The 20,331-nt window shown below is 35.4% G+C and overlaps 1 protein-coding gene across 1 annotated transcript in view; it reads right to left on the reverse strand.

Annotated features, from left to right (window-relative positions):
* The window catches only part of LOC140160156 (vascular endothelial growth factor receptor 1-like), a 165,380-nt gene that overhangs the window by 50,775 nt on the left and 94,274 nt on the right, over positions 1 to 20,331 (reverse strand). Inside the window, 9 exon segments of the mRNA XM_072183432.1 lie at positions 144 to 357; positions 2,342 to 2,484; positions 3,111 to 3,291; positions 6,471 to 6,575; positions 7,639 to 7,754; positions 8,307 to 8,630; positions 9,219 to 9,545; positions 17,334 to 17,526; positions 17,749 to 17,891. Coding sequence (XP_072039533.1) covers positions 144 to 357; positions 2,342 to 2,484; positions 3,111 to 3,291; positions 6,471 to 6,575; positions 7,639 to 7,754; positions 8,307 to 8,630; positions 9,219 to 9,545; positions 17,334 to 17,526; positions 17,749 to 17,891 — 1,746 coding nt within the window.

Genomic DNA, 20,331 nt, shown 5'->3' on the forward strand with positions numbered 1-20,331 from the left:
ATTATTGCCACATTGTGACTATATTCAGCTTTCATTTGGGAGTTGTTGAGTCTATAGTTTATCATGAGGTCATCGATGAAGCAGTGAGAATTATCGTATTGCGATAATTAATATTATATCGCACATCCTTAGACTCAACTTACGGAGAACATTAATGGTGACATCATCCGAGTTATTGCCCTCTTTGTTTTCTGCTTTACATTCGTATGTGCCATTGTCTTCTGCCTGTGCTTCCATCACTGTCAGTGTACTTGTGAGTGTGCGAAATGTTCGTGGGCTTCCACCCTCTCTATCCGAGGGTTGCCTTATTTCCTGTGATTCCATAGACACCCTGTAGTTGGATTGTAGATTAGGGTTCTGGGAATAAAAAGAGTTTTCTTTCATTAGGACAAATGGAAATGGGATTTATATCATTATATGGGCATAGTATTTTAAATATAGCAGTACTGCTTACGCTTAGAACAATTGATATGCACAAAACAAAGGCGTAGCATCATAGAGGCACAAGGAAGTAAACATTTTGGGAAAAAAATCCCACTGAAAATTGCTGAAAATGTGGTTGTGGCTCGGCTTAAATGCATGCAACAATTGTTGGCTATTTGTTAGTTAAAATTGTATTTATTTTAAATTTTTAATTAATACAATATGATACAGAAGGAATAAAAAAGTAACAAATATGAATGATGCACCCGAAGGATATTCCGAGCATAAAGCAAAATGTTTTCATGTTTCGCGATAACCAATAAAATAACGAATGAGCAGTCATTGAAATCAGAATTACAATACAAACAACGGTTCCATGTTGAATCAAATTACCAATGCATTTCTCAGAATTTGTTTCACAATGAAATGCAAAACTTGTGTTTTTATCAATTTGAAATTAACACGGCATTACCTACTCCTAAGCAGGAACACTTTCATCTGCATTATCATTCAATGCCCGCTGTTTGTTGATCTGATCCATATTTCCAGACAAATTTGGGACAGAGTTTGTTTTTTTGATCCACATTGGTTACCTCACCAATATGGGACGAGCAGGTGGGTTTAGTTTTTGTTGTTTACGGATGAACTAAGAATCTTCTAAATGGCGTGGGTTCCTAATGCAATCAAGTTCTTTCATATCATATAACTGTAACTCACTACTTACTGCCCTAACATGTTGTCCTCCAAAAGTGGTTAACGTATCAAATATTTAAGCCAAAGATTCATAACTAAAAATTAAAATTTACACTCCTTGTGTGACGATTATGGTCATGTCTTCCATAGGGGTGTATGGATTTCAAGTGGAATAGTCCAATACATTAAATGGCTCCACTATTTTCATGATACGTCAACCTGCTCCAAGTCATGGTTACATTTCATGTCTTAGACATGAGCTTATTTCCTGAGTGCTAAAGACCTGATATTGAATTACCAACAGATGAATAGATAGTCAGAAATTTAATTCATAATATCCATGTAAGGGTGACCTGTACGGACCAGCAAACATAGGTATAGAATTACCAACAGATGCCTAGACTTACGACCTCTTGAGTATGGTGTATAATTAAAGTTTCATAAACCAAGAAAAGTTTAAAAAAAACAAAAACAAGTAAATGTAACAGAAATACTGAATTAATACCAGATATGTCAGTTCTTGCATTTTGTCTTCAACACAGATTCTGGAATATCTATTTTACTAAACTTGATATAAGTATGGCAAGGGATAATCAATAGATGACGGATGAGACAGTGTAACCAAGGTAGTGTGATTCATGTTAGAGGACATTAATGGCCAGAATTACTGAACTAATATGATGGGATGTACTGGTTATTGACAGATAAATATGTGTCTTGCATAAAGAATTCAATGTGGAACACCTGTCAAAATTCAAATTTGTGAAACCTAGTTTTTTTCATGGGCGAGTTATTTTCAATTGAAATGGAAAACCAGCTGGCAAAATTTTAATCAATACACCTTAGTGAATAATAAAGTTTCATCTATATTAAAATTTACGAATGATTTATGTTAACCTTGACATGACTTTTGGTGATTTCATTGCAATATTAACATATGAATCGAAGTCTTTTTTGTTAAAAATAATCACATTTCAATGACCTGCACCTGATGACCTTGACCTGAACTTTGACAATGACCTTCAAATTCCCAGTCTTTTTAAAGACATTTCTTGTTTAGTATTGCTAGGTAGCCAGTACATACAAATGGAAGTAATAATCTTTTTAAAGACATTTCTTGTTTAGTATTGCTAGGTAGTCAGTACATACAAATGGAAGTAATTTGGTACTAAATCTTCCCATCATGCTATAGAATTTGTTTCGTAATGTAAGTTGAGTTTCTTACCCCTTTTCCAGGATAGTTCCAGCTTAGTGTCATAGATGTCTGTAGTGGTGAATCTGCTCTACATGTAATGTTAAATCCCTCTTTACCCTGCAGCACCTCTCGCTTGCGTGTGTCTACCCTTGGTTCGGGGAGATATGTCTTGGCTGTAATAAAGTATAACAGAACATAAAAAAACCTTTTTTGACAGAATGCATTGTAATATGAAGAAAGTACTGTTCCCTACATATGCAAACCTGTGCACCATTCAAGCTTTAGAGGCCAACTATTAAATGTTTGATTTTGGGCTTCTACCAATAAATGCACGAGGTATCCTATTTTAGTTCTTATTTATAACAATCGAATATGTCCAATTTCCCATTGTGTTGAGCATAGACTATTCTGAACCTATATTTGTTAAGTCTAACTGCTTGAGGTCTATGCAAGTGTCATACATAATAATATTTATACCAGGGTTCTCAATTATATTGGGGCAAAGAGGGGCAGCTGCCCTTCCCCTGATATTTAAGATTTGTAGGCCTTTCTTGCACTCTATAGCCAATATTTGACCATTTTCTGCAAACTTTTCCCCACTTAAAAGTTGCTTTGCCCCCTTCTGACAAAGGTGTGGCTATGCGAACGGCTTATGGCCCACATCAGAAGACCAAACTCATATCAAAGATATGTATTTGAGGTTCTAATACATCTTGTTTTGCTATGTTTTCAGAGCTATTCAAAGGCCAGTGACAATTGATGGGCTGGCCTGGCCATCTGTCGATCCCCTTGTGTTTACCTTCATATATGACCATGAAGTACTGCTGTGCTGCAATATCCCCATAGCGTGCTTCACACCATACAATTCCATGATACATTGATTGTTCAGATGAGATGTGAAACCCAACTTTTGGATCATAGTAGCTGGTACCTCCATAGATGGAGCGGGCTAAGTATCCACTACTTGTATCCAACTCAACCTGATGGCAAAAATGAAATATTGAAATACATTATACTAAAATATGACAATCAACATATACCCAACCAACACAAAAACCTTTTCAAGTCAACCCTCATGAAAATATCCTTTCATACAGTAAAACTTTTTTTAAACTTTTGTGTTTTTTGGGTATGGAGAAAATATTCTGGTCCTGGGGGAGCACTCAATTTCTTGTAGTGGTAGGGTGTTCAGCACTATAATTGAAGACCGAATTAAAAAGACTAGTTTGTGTCTGACGTCGTGTCAACCACACCAAATATGCCGTACTGCGCAGGTCAGCAACCAATCACTATGCACTGTTGCCCTGACGTCAGATGCAAACTAGTCTTTTTAATTTGGTCTTCAATTATAGTTTCAAAAGAAGGGTCTTAAGAATTCAGAGCGAAATATGGGGTAAAAAAAAAAAGACCCGATTTGAAGTGAAAGATCTCAAGGAACTAATTTGGAGCAACATAGAAGACTAACACTACCCGCCAAAATGGCCTCATCTCCTCGGGCACAGGTCATTAACCTTCATAAACTATCCTCACTAAAGAGTTGACCTCAACTTCTGTAGTATGAGTGTTTAGTGTTTACCTACCACATCAATTTCGCTGAGTACCCCCACCCCCGGGTTGTTACTACTTTTTACTACAACAAAATTCATACAATTGGAAAAAAATTCAACTGACAACCTTGATACATTCTACAAAAATAGTTGAAAAGCAATAAAGAAATAAAGAAAGAAACACAGTAATGAAAAACTATGAAGAAAAGTGACAAGTAAAGATGGAAGGAACAAGTGTATATTAAAAATAGTCTTGAGTTTGTAAGAGCTATCACCCTGACATTTGCACAATAGATTTGATGAGCACATTGGAAGTCTGACATTAGAAACTTTCAACTTGTTAAATGTCCTTTTCTGCAATTTCTGTATTTCTTTGCAATGGACTATTCCAGTTGAAATCCATCACCCCCTATGGAAGACATGACCTTAATCTCTCACACAGGGGGTATAGATTTTAAATGGAGTCACTCATTCACCTAACCCAATTTGAAATTCACACTCCCTGTGTGGAAGATCAAGGTTATGTCTTCCACAGGGGGTGTATGGATTTCAACTGGAATAGCGCAATCAATACACACATCGTTACTTTGCACATTGAACTGCTCAGTTAATGATGTGTGTACAAACAACATGTACAAACAACATGTACAGACTGCCAAAAAATTATGGTACCAGTTATGTTCACTCCTGTATATCATGAACAAAGGTAAATATATCAAAACTAAAACCAGCAGCCAATACCTGTACCCTTTAACTCTGATTTAATACCTCAATTGTTGAAATCGCTTTAAGAACTGATGATCTAAAATCCAAGGAAGGAAAGAAATCAAAATTTGCACTTTAATGTTCTATTGAAAGCACAGCACTAGTTCTCTTGTTCGAGAATGCTTTGTGTACAAATTAATAGGGAATCCAATGAAGCAAACTGCAACTTTTGAATTTGCATCTTCCAGGGGATTTTGGATCATTATGTCTGTTATTTCTTTGACCGATTTCAATAAATGAGGTTTCAAATCTGAGCTAAAAAATGCAGCTTTTGGCTGCTGGTTCTAATTATTTAGGTATACAGGGGTAAAAATAGCTAGTACATTAATTCTTTTGTGGCCTGTATTTAGGGTGTCAATTACAACAGCTTTCAGGAATTTCCGAAATGGGTATATGATGCATGTCTAGCTACACTGGAGAGAAAAGACACAACAAACAAACAAACACACAGCAAGTGCTCATGATTTTATCTACTTTCACATCATGCACTTTACAAAGGGTCGATCATCCTAGGTACTTTCATATTTACGCTTGACAAACTTAAACTTTTCAGGTAAAATTCTTTGGACATTTCATTAATTACCACTACATGCCAGTGAAATGAGAAGCTGGAAAAATGGAACATGTAGGTTACACTCACTTCAACCACCACAATCAATGCATCAACCAATGGAATCCCAAGCATGACATTAAGGTGAAATATCATTGCATAATTTCTACGCTTGTCTGGATTACTCACTTGTGTGCAATCAAAGGTGAAAAGTGATATGACTTGATTTAACATCAAGAATACAAATTGTGTGCTCTCTATCAAACTATTGGTAATAAAAGAGGAGCAATAGGCTATTCCAGTTGAAATCCATACACCCCCTATGCAAGACATGACCTTAATCTCCCACACACGGGAGGTGTATAGACTACAAATGGAGTCACCCAAGCAGGTAACCCCATTTGAAATTTACACTCCCTGTGTGGAAGTTTAAGGTCATGTCTTGCACAGGGGGTGTATGGATTTCAAGTGGAATATCCCAATATACATGCTGGAATATTAGGAAACTGGAAATTCACAGATGATAATCATTCCCCAAATGTGTAATTTCAGAGTGTTCTTCTGCTGCTTTAGTGGCTGTGCAATAATATTATAAGTACTTGGGGAGGGTAAAATTGGAGGCCAATAATGTTTTGGAAAGCCCAAAAGGGGTGGGCAAGCACATTTTTGGTAAGCCGAAAGGGGGGAGCGGGCAAGCAATATTTGTCACATATACATGGGGCACTTTATAAATAAAATGCTCTAAAAAGCTTAGGAAAGCAGTACGGAAATGCTTAAGTATGAACATTTTCCTGCTCACTGCGCTTACATTATATATCTAGACCATTTCAGATTTGCAAATTTGGATCCCCAAATATCTGCCATGGGGAGGGGGGGGGGCAAAGATTTGCACACAAAAAGTTCCCCACAAGTTGATATGTTCATAGTTGATCCAATGTTGGGTGAATATCTCTATGGTGTGTCTCATCTCAAGTTGAGAGCAGTGGCGGCACCAGGAGGGCATGGGGTCAAAAGCTCCCCTGAAATTCACTTTGCACCCCCCATGGCCTCCCACATGCTAACCTAATCCTGGGTTAATTGTCCATATGCTAGCTACGCAATCACGAAAATGCACTTATTTGAATCTGCCACTGCAAAATCCAACATGGCGTTACTCTCAACTTGAGACGCGACACATTATAGTATTTTAGCAGTGTACACACCAATTAAGCACACCACACAGGAAAGAATAGCAACATACACTTTTCATTACAATTATTTCAAACAACAGCAAAATATTAGTTAGAAATACCAATACCCTGAGCAATTTGCTTAACATTTCCTTAACATTTTCCTTGACATTTGACTCCATAGGGAGTGTTGTTGTTGCCCAAATTTGGAACAAGTCAATTTGTTCCCTCTCCTAATACCAGGAAAGCAGGAAAAATAAAAGGAAGCATTTATAAGCCAATATATGTATATATTATGTTTGAATGTTGTGAATGACAACATCTATGTATATACAAAAGCCTTTAAAGGTACTTAGCAATGTAAAATGATGTCAAATTAAATTAACTTGTTACAGTACAACATTTGTTTAATAAATCGAAAGTAATTCAAACTTCTATGCTACCAAAGTTTGGAACAGACAATAATATTAATCAAATTTAGCACACGCCAACGATTTTTTACTAACGTTGCGACCCGTTCACCGCGTCTTCATCAGACTGCGCAGAGACTTGACTGATGGATTGGTCATGTGATGGTAATCACATGAACGGGTCACAACTTTACTAAAAAATCGTTGGCGAGTCCAGAATTTGATTCACATTATTGTCTATTTTATACAACTGGATGACTCAAAACATTCATAAATTTTGGAACACTTGCCAGAATGTTTTCTACCTTGTTCAAAAGCTTTCAAACTATAACACATTTAAATCAGTACACTTTACAAATGTTTTTATTTGAATCAGCCCTAGCCAGTGTAGTCACAAGAATATTGGAATTGAATAAGAACCGTCAAGAAAGTTCATGTGTTGGTGGAGTTATATAGTTGAAGATCAAAATTTTGATTCAAATCCAACAAATCCTACTTCTTCCCATGTTTATCCTACATGTAAAACTGCACAGAATAAGCATAGCACAGAAACCTTCTATTGAAGAATCTTACAGCTTTATTCCATAAGCTGCTTAACCCCATAAGAACTACCTGCCTATTGGTCAAAAAGAAGTTTTCATTATCCATTGGACCAATCAGCAACATTGTTAGAATAATTTCACCACACACAAAAAAAATGGGGTGTATTATTTGCAAAGCTCCATTCTGATTGGTGAATAAAATGAAGATATCATCATGTAATTGACTAATCAGAGGCAATGTTAGATTGGCAGGTAGTGCTCAGGGGGTTAATTCCTCAATGGAATCTTTACACTAGTAACTCAAGAACATCTTACATCAAGGATACACTACTTTTTAGCCATACCTGTATATCGGGATTGGTGACACGACATGGGATGATAAACGGTTCATCTGCATATACCTTAACTTCTTTGAGGGCTAACATTCCAGTGTGCACATCAACAAATAATCTCTCTGGAACTGTTGGGTAGAAACAGGAAACGATATATGGGTTAAGAAACAATAACAATTGACAACAACTCATAAGGCGGCTTTGAAACTTTTGAATTGATTGACAAAAAAATAAGGTGACAATTGTGGCAACAATATAAACAATAACAATACCAACAATAACAATAACTGCAAAAAAACCTGCATGAACAGCAGTGCTATATTATAAGCAAGCAAAATTTACCTTTTCAGTTTTATCACATTGCAAATTCATCAAGAAAACTAGTATCCTTACGTGGGCTGAATGGGAATTAACTAGTCAACAATTTTCCTAAGAATTCAAAAACAACATTTATTTATAAACATGACCTATATCTTTAATCTCATAAAGATAAACAATGGAGCCTGGCAATGGAGCCATGTGATTTTTGAACAATTTGAATTATTTTCTGCATTATGTAAACAATTTCTACACATTTTCAACTCATTTGTAGAGGTGTATTTGCTTCCTAGACTAATTCAGTGAAAGTTGTGTACTCAGATATAGATATGGCTTAAACAAATACTATGCAGTCCCCATACCATTTGAAGTGACAAAGACGTAGGTGCCGGCAGCAGATTCATTTGTTATATGCCCAAGGTGTCGACTATAAAAGCAATGATAATTCCCAGTGTCGTTAAACTCCGTTTGATCTATCCTCAGTACGCTACGATGTTGCAATGCCAATGGACACGCCGGGCAGCCAGTGGCTGTGACCAGTGCTCGTGTTCGCACATTTTCTGGGAAGATCCATTCCATGGTATGCGCACCGGTGCACGTTAGTTCTAAGGTGTTGTTTTCCTTGACAACAACCTGTGTGCTGTTGGCATGGAGAAGAGGCGGACCAGGCTGGTGTAGATGGGCACCTTAGTGATGAAAAGAAATTGTAAACAAAATTAAGTTAAAAAAATATATGCATAAAATAACTTTGACAGTAAAGAATGAAATTCTGTTGAACAGAGGAAAATAATATGGTAGTTTTTGTGGGAGAGAATTACAGAAAAATACAATCAATATTTGCACAATTGATAAAAATCATTCCTAAAACTGAGAAGAAACGGTACGCAGATAGAATGTGAGATGTATTGAGGATTATGGCATCAGTTTCTTTCTCATTCCTACAAAAATCTGCTACTGTACCCAGATTTCACAACAAAACTTTCAATCCACATATGAATCCCAAGAAATATGTATATATATATATATCCTTTATGGAACCACATAAAAGCCACTTCTCCATCTTTTAGAAGGGCTTTCAAAAATTCAATAAAAACAGTTCCTTATTCGCCGAGTTCAATCAAGACAGTCATGGCTGCCGTAAAATATTTTCATGAAAACTGTGACTTGCAGTGAAGTGACTTTAGTATCAGGCTTGACATCTTGAATGAGGAAACGTTAATACCCTCACGGCAGCTATTATATCATATTTAAAATATATATGAACAAAGCATTACCTTGGCTTGTTATGAAGACATAAGTTTCTGTCGATGTTCCATTATTAATATGTTGTGAGTAGCGGCTGTAGAAACACTGATATTTGCCGGCATCCTGAAATCTCACCTCAGCTACGATCATAACAGATGTATGCTGAGAGCCTGGTTCGCAGGTTAGGCACGTGGTAGATTGAAGCTGTACCCGTGATTGTACACTCTGTGGATAATGCCATTCTAAGGTGAAACCGCCTCTACAGGTTAGTTGTAATGTTTGACCTTCCATCAGGGTGACCCCTGATGTGTTGCCATGGATACGTGGTGGACCATTTACTGCTAACTCCTTTCCTCCTGCATCAAAATAATAATGGTAATGATAATAATGATATTAATAACAACAACAACAACAACAACAACAACAACAACAACAACAACAACAACAACAACAACAACAACAACAACAACAACAACAACAACAACAAGCAAACTAATAATAATGATGATAAAAATATCTTGTCATAATCAGTACCGGTCAATATTGATTTTTACAACTTTTGAACTCTGGCTTATGTTCTTCTTATGTTCTGATCCCGGGGGTCACTCCCATTGTGGCCTGTACACCATCCGCGATAATGAAAACGCGTAAAAGGGTCAAGTTGTGGGTAGGCACGATACGCGATCGCGTTTAGGGTGTCAAAACATGAAAAATTGGGAAAAAGGGTAGCAAAATTGCAATTTCTAAATCGCTGAAATGAAATTTAGGGTATGAAATTTGATGTTAGGAATGAAATCCCTGTTTAGGGTGTCGTTTTAGCCAAGGGTTAAATCCTTGTTTAGGGTGCTTTTCAAAAGTTGATTATCGCGGATGGTGTACAGGCCACAATGGGAGTGACCCCCGGGTTCTGATGCCAAAACATCAGCTGTGATCAAAAGGAAACTTCTGCATAGGTAGGTAGGTGCCCATCTTCATGTGAAAAAACAAAATCTTATGCATTCAAACCCGCCTCCTTTAAAGAAAGAATCAAGTGACATTTTCAACAAGATTGCTGTAACAACTCGCTTCATTTGACTTTGCAACACTGCAACAACAAAAAACGCATTCACTGGAGCCCGTCAACAGAGTTTCTATCACAGCCATTGTTATTGCAACCCATTTGCACCTTTCTAAATGTCATTAATGCTGAATGACCTAATTGGTTATGGCATTAACACCCATCACTAGCTCGTTTCTAATACCATTCCCCCATCAGCAATGAGACAAGCTTGGGGACAGTCAGATTTCTATAGCGTTATTCTATAGACTTGTTATTTTATTATAAAAGGGCTTAATGATATTGATGATATCCTCCAGTGAATGACTTCACCCTCAAGGAAACTTACTATGCATGCACACATTTTACTTTTAATAAGAAATCCAGGTACCATATCAAGTCAGCCAATCTTAGATACTTTGAAATCTGTATCTCAATAACCACTGAACCAATACCAGGCATGTTTGCACTCATTTAAATGCATTTTACACGTATATCTCAAATACATCATGCATGAAAATGTGCAATCAGAGGTATGGGTTTTATTTTTAATTGAAGGAAGAAAAAAAGAGTAATTGAAATTTATGGATAAATTGGGTGTGCTTGTTAACTATTCTGGGAGAGATAATCCACCACTGCTTTCATATCGATACAAAATGCCAGAAAACACTTACGAGTACATGATTCATAATGTGAGCGAAATGTTGTAATCAAATGAGTAAGTATAATGCTGCTAACTACAAGTAGCTTCACTTATAGCAAATGGAGTGAAGTTATGGATTAAATTAAAAAATCCAGAGGCAGATCCGCATAGAAGGGAACGTGGTTCCCCCTTAAATTTCCCCCAAAAGAGGGGGAAAGACAAAAATAAGAGGAAAACACTAATAATAAGATTTAAGTCAATCATCTCTTGATTTCTGGTAATTGGCCTGCTTTATCTTCAAATCTGACCTTCTTTCCTATCCATAGAGGCCAGTCTCAAACATGAGCAATTTGCCTATGCATGTCAAGAACCAAGAGTGGAGGTGGCGGTGTACTATCCATGTGAAATGACCAAGTAAACAAACAAATAAACTTTGAATTGACAAGTAAGTGAAGCAAAAATAAATTGCTTAACTGCCTATATATGCTTTGGATAGTTGGCGCTCATCTTGACAGTAACTAAGGTAACATTTCAATGGTAAGCCAACAAGGACAACACATGTCAAACAATGTTAGCTTGCACCCAAAATCTGGCATTTTGGCCAACAATGTAAGATAGATATATGAGCAACCGAGCAAAAGCTCACCAGAAGAGACAAATGAAGTGATTTTCACAATAATGTATACATAGATTTGAAATGCTTTTGGCCATTGCTTTAGTAATGTAGCCATAGCTTGTTGGCAGTCCTTGTCATAACAAAACTAACATTCACTAAGACTCAATTTGGCTCCATACACTTCATTGTTTGGATAAGAGCATTTTAATTTGCAATTACTTTCAACTGTGAATCATAGTATTGTAACTTATGTAAGTTGTGTTGTAAGGAAATCAAAATGGGCGATGAATTATTGAAATTCAAAGGTCATTCTCTGAAAGTAATACTATAAAACCGTACTTAAAGACTATTTAATTGGCCATAAGTTTTGGCCTTTTTAAGTTTAACAAGCTATGTGTAACTGATGTAAGTTGTGTTATACGCAAATCAAAATGGGTGATGAATTATTGATATCAAAGGTCAAACTCAGAAAGCGATAATATAAAACTGTACTTAAAGACAACTTAATTGGTAAGAACTGCCTTTTTAAGTTTAACAAGCTTTGTGTAACTTATGTAAGTTGTGTTATACGCAAATCAAAATGGGTGATGAATTATTGAAATCGAAGGTCAATCTCAGAAAGCAATAATATAAAACTATAATTAGACAATTTAATTGGTAGGAGGACTGCCTTTTTAAGTTTAACAAGCTATAGTTATCCAGGGGCAAGTTTCACAACTTTAGATTTTGTGTAATATTAGAATCTACTTAAGTAAAATACAACAATCACATTTTATGGCTGTATTTCTTACACGAATTTCCAAAATATCAATGCTAGAAAATTAAGGTTTTTGACATTCTTCATCCATTATGTATCATAAAGAAAGAAAATTCTTATGCAATCTCAATCGTCCCTAGGCTAATTGTTGTTTTTTCTTCAAAAGTCACAGCAATGCTGTGAAAAAAAGGTGATGTTTTGTACCTTACATCTCTATCACCAAAGCTGAAGTTTGAGTAGCATATTAGAAACAAAAATGTCAATCAACCATGCTAGTGATATAATGGGGTATGAGATTATCACTGTTTTGTTCCCGGGTTTTGTTCATACTATCTAAAGATCAGGACTAAAATATTACTGGGGTAATGAAAAAATATAAGCTCTCAAATGCCTAAATCATACATTTGATGGGTGGGGTGAGCCTGTCAATCGGGACATGCACACCTTTAATTATTTGGAGACAATTCATATTGCAGTGAATCTTTTAGTGAGTTCCATATATTCCTCTATTTTGTGATATGTGTATTTTGTTAAATACATACAAGTACATTTCATATTTCACAAAATATATATAGTATTTCACAAAATTCAACACATACATCATCATCTACAAACATATTGTTGTACAAAATTGTCAAAATATGTTTCAAATCACATACAGTTTCCTGAACACAGAAGGACACTGACACACTGTCATATCATTTTCACTGAGTTTAATGCAAAGTTGAGTCCAATACTTGATATATGCCTATGGGTACTGTGCAGGCAGAATTTCAACCAGTTTTAGCTATAGCGTTAGGAAATTGACAAATCTAGCTGGAGCACTGAGTCACAATTTTGTAACATATTTTGTGACATGAAACTGTATCATCAGATCATGGAACAAATGTTGGTTTGATAGAGTTGTCATGGAATGAAGGAGCAATATCTTATCATGTGTGCAAAATGTGTTCTGGTGAATGCAGGACAAACTGCATGCCAGTTTTAACAGGTCAAAGGTCAATAATTAATGCTAATTGTGAAGGATATTTATATCAATTTTCTAAAACAAATGCAATAATAATTCTCTTGACCTAAAAGCTGACATTACAATTGCTCACTAGATTTGTTGATTGTTGAGAGCTATCCTTCATTTCATGTTCAACATCATATTTATCTTCAACTCCATTCACGGTTGTTTGATGTGATCATTTATTAATTTTTCTAACAAAACATTAATGTTCAAATATAGACATGGACAATACCAACAGCTATCACACTAATATAAATATATAGGCCTATTTTGTAGCTATTTTTAACATAGATTTTCATTTTGTTTCATCTTTTTCTGCTTTTTTGTGGTAATTTCTATGCTATAGTAAAAACTGTACATTTGTGTGAAAATTGAGGGCGCTATTTACATATGTTTTAATTTTAAATTAGCCAAATAATATGAGTTATTCCTTACTTTTCATGATAAAATTTTTCTTTAAAATGACTCAGTTTTACATGCCATCAAACAACTGTGCATTTTATTCTCTCTATTTGGGACAACATACTATATAACAGACTTTCAAAGGATGTTTCAACAAACATACGATCTTGAAAAGTTCAATGTTTTGGTTTCTTATATTTTCCTTCCTAAATGTTTCATCTTTCCATAACGCATACTTTTATCCCTTTCCATTCTACGCCACCTCATTTTGACTCATGTTCTATCCAATCAAGAGCTTAGTTACCATGACACTCAGCAATCATCACATCACAAAACATTTTTTCCGCTCAAAATCCCAAACAGACGAGCAAACCTGAGAATGAACAACCTAAGATACGTTCTGAAGTAGAAAGATTACTACGCTCTGCTTTGCTGTTTCACACAAAATTTACTTCTTTCCATCACTGACTGATACATTTATGATTCTTTCAGACATATATTAAGCCTGCCAGGCATTTATTATCTGATACTGTAGCTTACCCTGCTACAAATAATCATACAAAATGTAAAAATGAAAATCCTGCATTGGGGATATTTTTATTCCCAGGTTTCTGAATAACAAAATGTGTTAGAATTATTACAATTAGCTATCGGATATCATTTCATGAGTGTGATGAGCACATACTTCTAATCTTAACCCATTTTTCATATCAAGTTTAAATAAGCTTTACTAGTAAACCATTGGGCTATTCCAGTTGAAATCCATACACCCCTTATGGAAGACAATACCTTAATCTTTCACACAGGGAGTATGAATTTCAAATGCAGGCATCCATTATTTCAGGTAATCCAATCTGAAATTCATACTCCGATTACTCCCTGAGTGGAAGATTCAGTTCATGTCCTCCATAGGTGGTGTATGAATTTCAACTGGAATAGCCATTTCCCTAGCCTGGAGACAGTTATATTGCAGGCAAATGAACAGCAGAGAAGTAGGTTCCAAGACATTTATCTGCGGCTTGACATCAAATGAAACTATGTACCTGTCACTCTTTATGTTGTGCCTGGTGCTGGTAGTAGCAAGGTAGCGGTGATAAAAATACTTTTTATTTTTCCCAACATCCACAAATTTTCACAAGAAATATTTCATTTTATTGTTTTACTTTCCTATTTCATTCTCTTCCATTGTATTTTCTATCATATTATTGTCTATATTATCATTATGTTGCAATAATATTATCACATTAATATCATATTATTACATTATTTATTATCTATCATATTATTGTCTATTATATTATTATAAAAACTTAACAAAATGGTCATAAATCCAGACAATCTAGTATTATATTATATCTATCATATTATTTTCTATCATATTATTGTCTATCATAATTATTGTAAAAATTTTATATAATGATCATAAATCCAGGCAATCTAGGAAAAAGATTATGCAAATAATCATGTAATTAATGGTAAATTTAACAGTATCCTATGTATATCTTTATGCTGTACTCCAGACAACGGAATAACCAGTGTCCTATTTTACCACGCACTGCTAGATATTGGGTGCATTCAGCCTCATGTATTTGCCTTGGGTCACAAAGTTACATATTTTATGTGCTCCAACATAGTAAAAGTCAAGTGTGTATATCGACTTTGACAGAAGCTGTAAACAATCCATGAACTGGATTTGGCCTAAGGCAGATTACACATCAAGCTAAAAAACTGAAACTAGCCCAGACTTGCTACAAAATTCAAGCATCATTTCACAACTTGTCAGTATTAAAGATCATGGATATTGTTTTTATTATATTTTGTAAGCTTCAGTCATGTATTTGAGCTCAGTGTAGACATTTGACTTAGGAGTGTCAATCTTAATGGGAAATATCACAGTAGATATTGAGTCAATTTACACGCATAAAATTGATCAAATATAGATATCCGTTGGTTTGGTCATTATGTCTTGCACAAAGCTGAGATCACAAAGCATATTTTGCTGTCAGGAAGTACATTACTTAAAATCCATTCTTGGAGCTATATAATGGTAAATTGAGTTACTAAGTGATGATGAATGGAATCAAAATCCCCTACCCTCAGGAGAACAAGATAACAGCCCTACTTTGAAGAAACTAGTTTATTAACTTAGAACTGGGATTATAGTTCAGAATTTAATGCTTTTTCTAGATATTTTGGTGCTATTGACCTTTTGCTATGATGTACAATTGCCTGTTTCTAGTTTCAAATGCTCACTTACATCGCCAATCTAACCATATCCGATTTCTTTCACAACAAGATAAATTATTAATGATTATATCAAGACATTGCAAGGGCCACTTTTGTCTTTAAAGTATCTGACAAATATTATCATTGCCACACCATTTACATATACATACATACAAGGCATTTATAGGGCGCCATTTCATAAAAACTACGGTGCCAAGATGAAAAAAAAAAACGAAAAAAATAATCAAATAATCAAAGTGATCATCAACATTGTTGTTGTTTTCGTCATCATTGTCATCATCATCATCGCTAGCTAAGCATCATTATTAGAGCATCAATAGCAATAAAACATCAACATCCTCATCAACACCATCATTCTTGTCAGTATCACCACCCCCACGAAAATCACCACCACCACCATCATTTCTCCTTCCCAACAAATATAGGGTCAATTTATTTGTGTGCTAGCATTCTATAGGTTATTCAACTGGTCCCTGGATTTTAGCTTATAACTCCAGCTCAGGATATGCCTTCCAAACCAATTAAGACACTTCAAAAGTCAATAATATGCGGTGCGAGAATAAGTCCATGTATGTCACAAGTGATGATGCACAAACAAGTAAGATGCAATGTTGTACCTTTAAGGGTGAATTTCAAAATCCCACCTTAAAGGTATAACAATGATTACTCCTGAATGTATCATGACTAACCAACATATCAAACCACATTTTGACTTGAAGACTAGTTGCAGATCCTGTTCCTGGTCTTAACCTTTAAAGAGGAAACCCCACCAGAGCAGTTCTTCTGGGGTGAACCAAATCTGCATGGTTATCAAATTAATCAGTGACAAGGATATTTCTGAATTTGATAGGTGCTAATTGATGCAATAACATTAAAACATCAAATTCAGCGATAACCTTGTCACAAATTCATTTGGTTTGGTTCACCTCAGAAGAACTGAGTAGCGGGTCTTCCTCTTTAACCTAATTCTATTTTCACAATAATGTTTGTTTAAAAGAACACCTCTACTTTTCTTGAAACTGGCTGGGAAAATGGGGCATTCTTACACTTGTTTTCCCAATTCCAGATGATATGCCCCGTGGAACAAGCTAGAGTTTATAAAGGATCCTCAAGTTCCAAGCTTAACCCCATGAGAACTACCTGCCGATTGGCCAAAAAGAAGTTTTCATTATCAATTGGCCAATCAGCAACATTGTTAGAATAATTTCACCACGCCAAAAATTGGGGGGAATTATTTGCAAACCTCCATTCTAATTGGTGATTAAAGTGAAAATATCATTTAATTTACCAATCAGAGGCAATGTTAGATCAGCAAGTAGTGCTCAGGGGGTTAAGACCCTTTATAAGACAATACAATATGATGCCATATATGCACCACACAGCATAATGCATGCTGCCAATTAATGTTATCAAAATCATCTTGCTGCTTACCAATAATCTTCATGTCGAGTTTCGCTGTTGCACTTCCTCCAGTATTGCTGACCGTACACACGTATGCGCCATTGTCGAAGTGAGTTGAGTTGGATACATTGAGAATACTGGTATATTTAACGTGAGAGGTAGTTGATGTACGCACTTCCTTAGCTGTTGTGTTAATATTATAATTTGGATCTAAGCTTGAATACTGTAAAAATGGAATAGATGTAAAAATTATTATTTCTTTGGTATAATTATGTTTATGAAGTATTATTTTATGAAAATTACACATTAATTAAAAAGTTCAGGCAAGCGTGAGCATGAAAATACCATCCTGTCATTCATTTGAAAAATTATCTTGTTTTTAAAATATATGGGACAGCACATCAAAAGTAGGGGGTTGTGTAGTAAACCAAAACTTTTTTCTTACCATTTGTCCTGGGTAGTCCCATGCTATATCTACTGTAGTATCCAGTGGAATGTTCACCTCACACACCACTTTAAATCCTTCCCATTGTTCAATAACCTCTTGCTTATTGGCCTGTATCATAGGTGTTATATTAAAACTTTGACCTAAGAAAAAAAGCAAGTTTGAAAATATTAGATACAATATCATTAATGCCAAGTAAATCTTGTTATGAGCTCACATAACCAGCTCGGCAATATCCCAGCAAACACAAAATGCTTCACAGAAAACATTTAAATGTTGGAATGTAATTATAAAGGGTACAAAACATAATTATAAAGGGTACAAACATTTTCGCGCTCGCTGCTTGCTTCGCTCGCTGTTCAAGAGGCATCACGGTTTGTGAACGGGGCTAGTTCTAAAAGCATACAAGAATGATGCTGGTTAACCCCAATACAGAAACCCATATTTGGATTCAAGCAGTCACTGAGGGGTCAAAATGATTTAAAATGACTATCTCAGGAAACCAGTAACCTTACCAAGAGGAAAGAGGATGAGTCAATGATGGTGTAAATATCAATAATTTTCCACAGCAATTTTACTCAGGCACTAATTTCTTAGAGTAGCTTTGGTGTCCCTTGGATGTTTAATATGTGTCTGTGCCTGGATACGTAATGTACAGGGTGTCCCAGAAAGAACTGCACCATAGGACACTTTCATTTTAGGTATTTTAATGCCCAAACCAAACAGAACTAAATAGAGCTGATGCTGTTGAGGAGTGATAAAGTTATCACATACTTTTTTAATTTTAACAAATAGCTGATCTTGAATTACAACAATTTGAAAAAACACCTCATTTTCAATCCATTCCACGGATTGAAACATATATGAACAATCATAATAGACGCCTCATGCTTAGTACACCAGATAAAGATCACTGATTGATAATTGAATTCATACAACATAACAGTCCATTTTAAAATTTAAAAAGTATTAAAAAGCTGTTTCACTGTGCAAATGCATTATAACATATTCGGGCATTAAAATACCAACAGCTATAAAAGTTTCTTTTAGTACATTTCTTTCAGGGACACCCTGTATCCAATTTAAAACAAACTGGAGCACAGTTAAATCAGATAATCTACCCTACAATGTATCAAAAAACACTCCCAAGAGCATGCTTGCAAATGCTGTACAAAGCTCTGGTATCCGGTATAAAGCGTATCATGTTAAGTATACCTAAGTATACTTATGTGAATACATTTCCTTTCACAAATAGATGTACCGCAAAAGACTGATAATTGATATTTGTGTAAACACTGTGGCCGGCATCTCTTGCATTATATCCTATGTAGTGGTATTCTTTAGCAAGAAAATCAATAAATCAGGGCAAATATGGAATATTTATAGCAACAAGTGGATACTTGAGACCAGAAAGTTAATGTCAATGAAGGCTTTTTCTATAAAAATCTGATAACTTGATTTTTCTGTATGCATGGTATGTAAGAAATGATAGTGTGAGCCACTTCATGTTTATAACTAACCATAGATACCATAGGTGTCAATGGGGGACAGCAAAAGTCACCATTCAGCAAAATGACCCATTTTTTGTTCTTTTCAGTCACTTTTTGACAATTCAGGTCGATTGTGCCCCCGCCATTTCAAGATGGATTGACACTAATGCTAGATATAATTACTGTAGAATATTTGCCCTTTGCACGGAATTGCCATCTTGCTACCAAAATATGGTTTTCCCTGCAAACGCATGCCCAAAAATGCACTTTTATTTCTCACATTTTTGTAAAGTGTACACTGTAATTAAAGAACGCATTTGACGGGCGTATGCACACATAACACTTTGCGGGTAGAACCTGGTTTTGAGATGACAGTGCAAAGGGCCAATACCATAATAGCCTATGCATAAGTTTTAAAGCTTCTTTACAACATGTTCGTAATCTTCACAGACTATAACCGTATTGAGATCAGTGGCATTTAATAAAAGTCCAATGTGTTGAGATATTTTCTCAAAATATCAATATCTGACCATTTTGAATTTTGTGTCTGCAGTCGGGTGGAGAGGGTTAAAATTCTAATTTGGTTATTCATTCACAGCAATGATAAAATCCTCAGGGTCACTCAAATATAACTGTGCTATGCATCCTTACTATTGTAAATTGTCAGATCTTGAGTTTATAGCCCGGGGGTACTCAAGTTTGATTTTGGTAGGGACGTGCCGCTGAGATTTTGGAAGTGGACCCATAAATATAACAATTTTTCACGAATTTTGGACCCATTGATATAAAGTCAAAATTTTCGGCCGAATTTAACCAAAAATGTTGGGAAAATTTTGAAAATTTTGGCTAGATTAAGGAAAAATTGGGCTGTTTTCCAAAAAAAATTGAGAAAAATTAGAAAAAAGGACCCATTCATATACCAAAATAGGCTTTGAAAAAGGGGTCATTGATATACCAGAAGGCCGAAAATGCTACCCATGTTTTGCACGTCCCTCGTATGGTCATTTGTACTGAGTACCCCGGGTTAATAGTATCAAAGCCATTTATTGCTCCATTTTGGCTATGTTGCCGTTCTATTTCATTGTGGCATTAA

The sequence above is a fragment of the Amphiura filiformis genome, chromosome 9 (assembly GCF_039555335.1).
Source record: "Amphiura filiformis chromosome 9, Afil_fr2py, whole genome shotgun sequence".
Taxonomy (NCBI): domain Eukaryota; kingdom Metazoa; phylum Echinodermata; class Ophiuroidea; order Amphilepidida; family Amphiuridae; genus Amphiura; species Amphiura filiformis.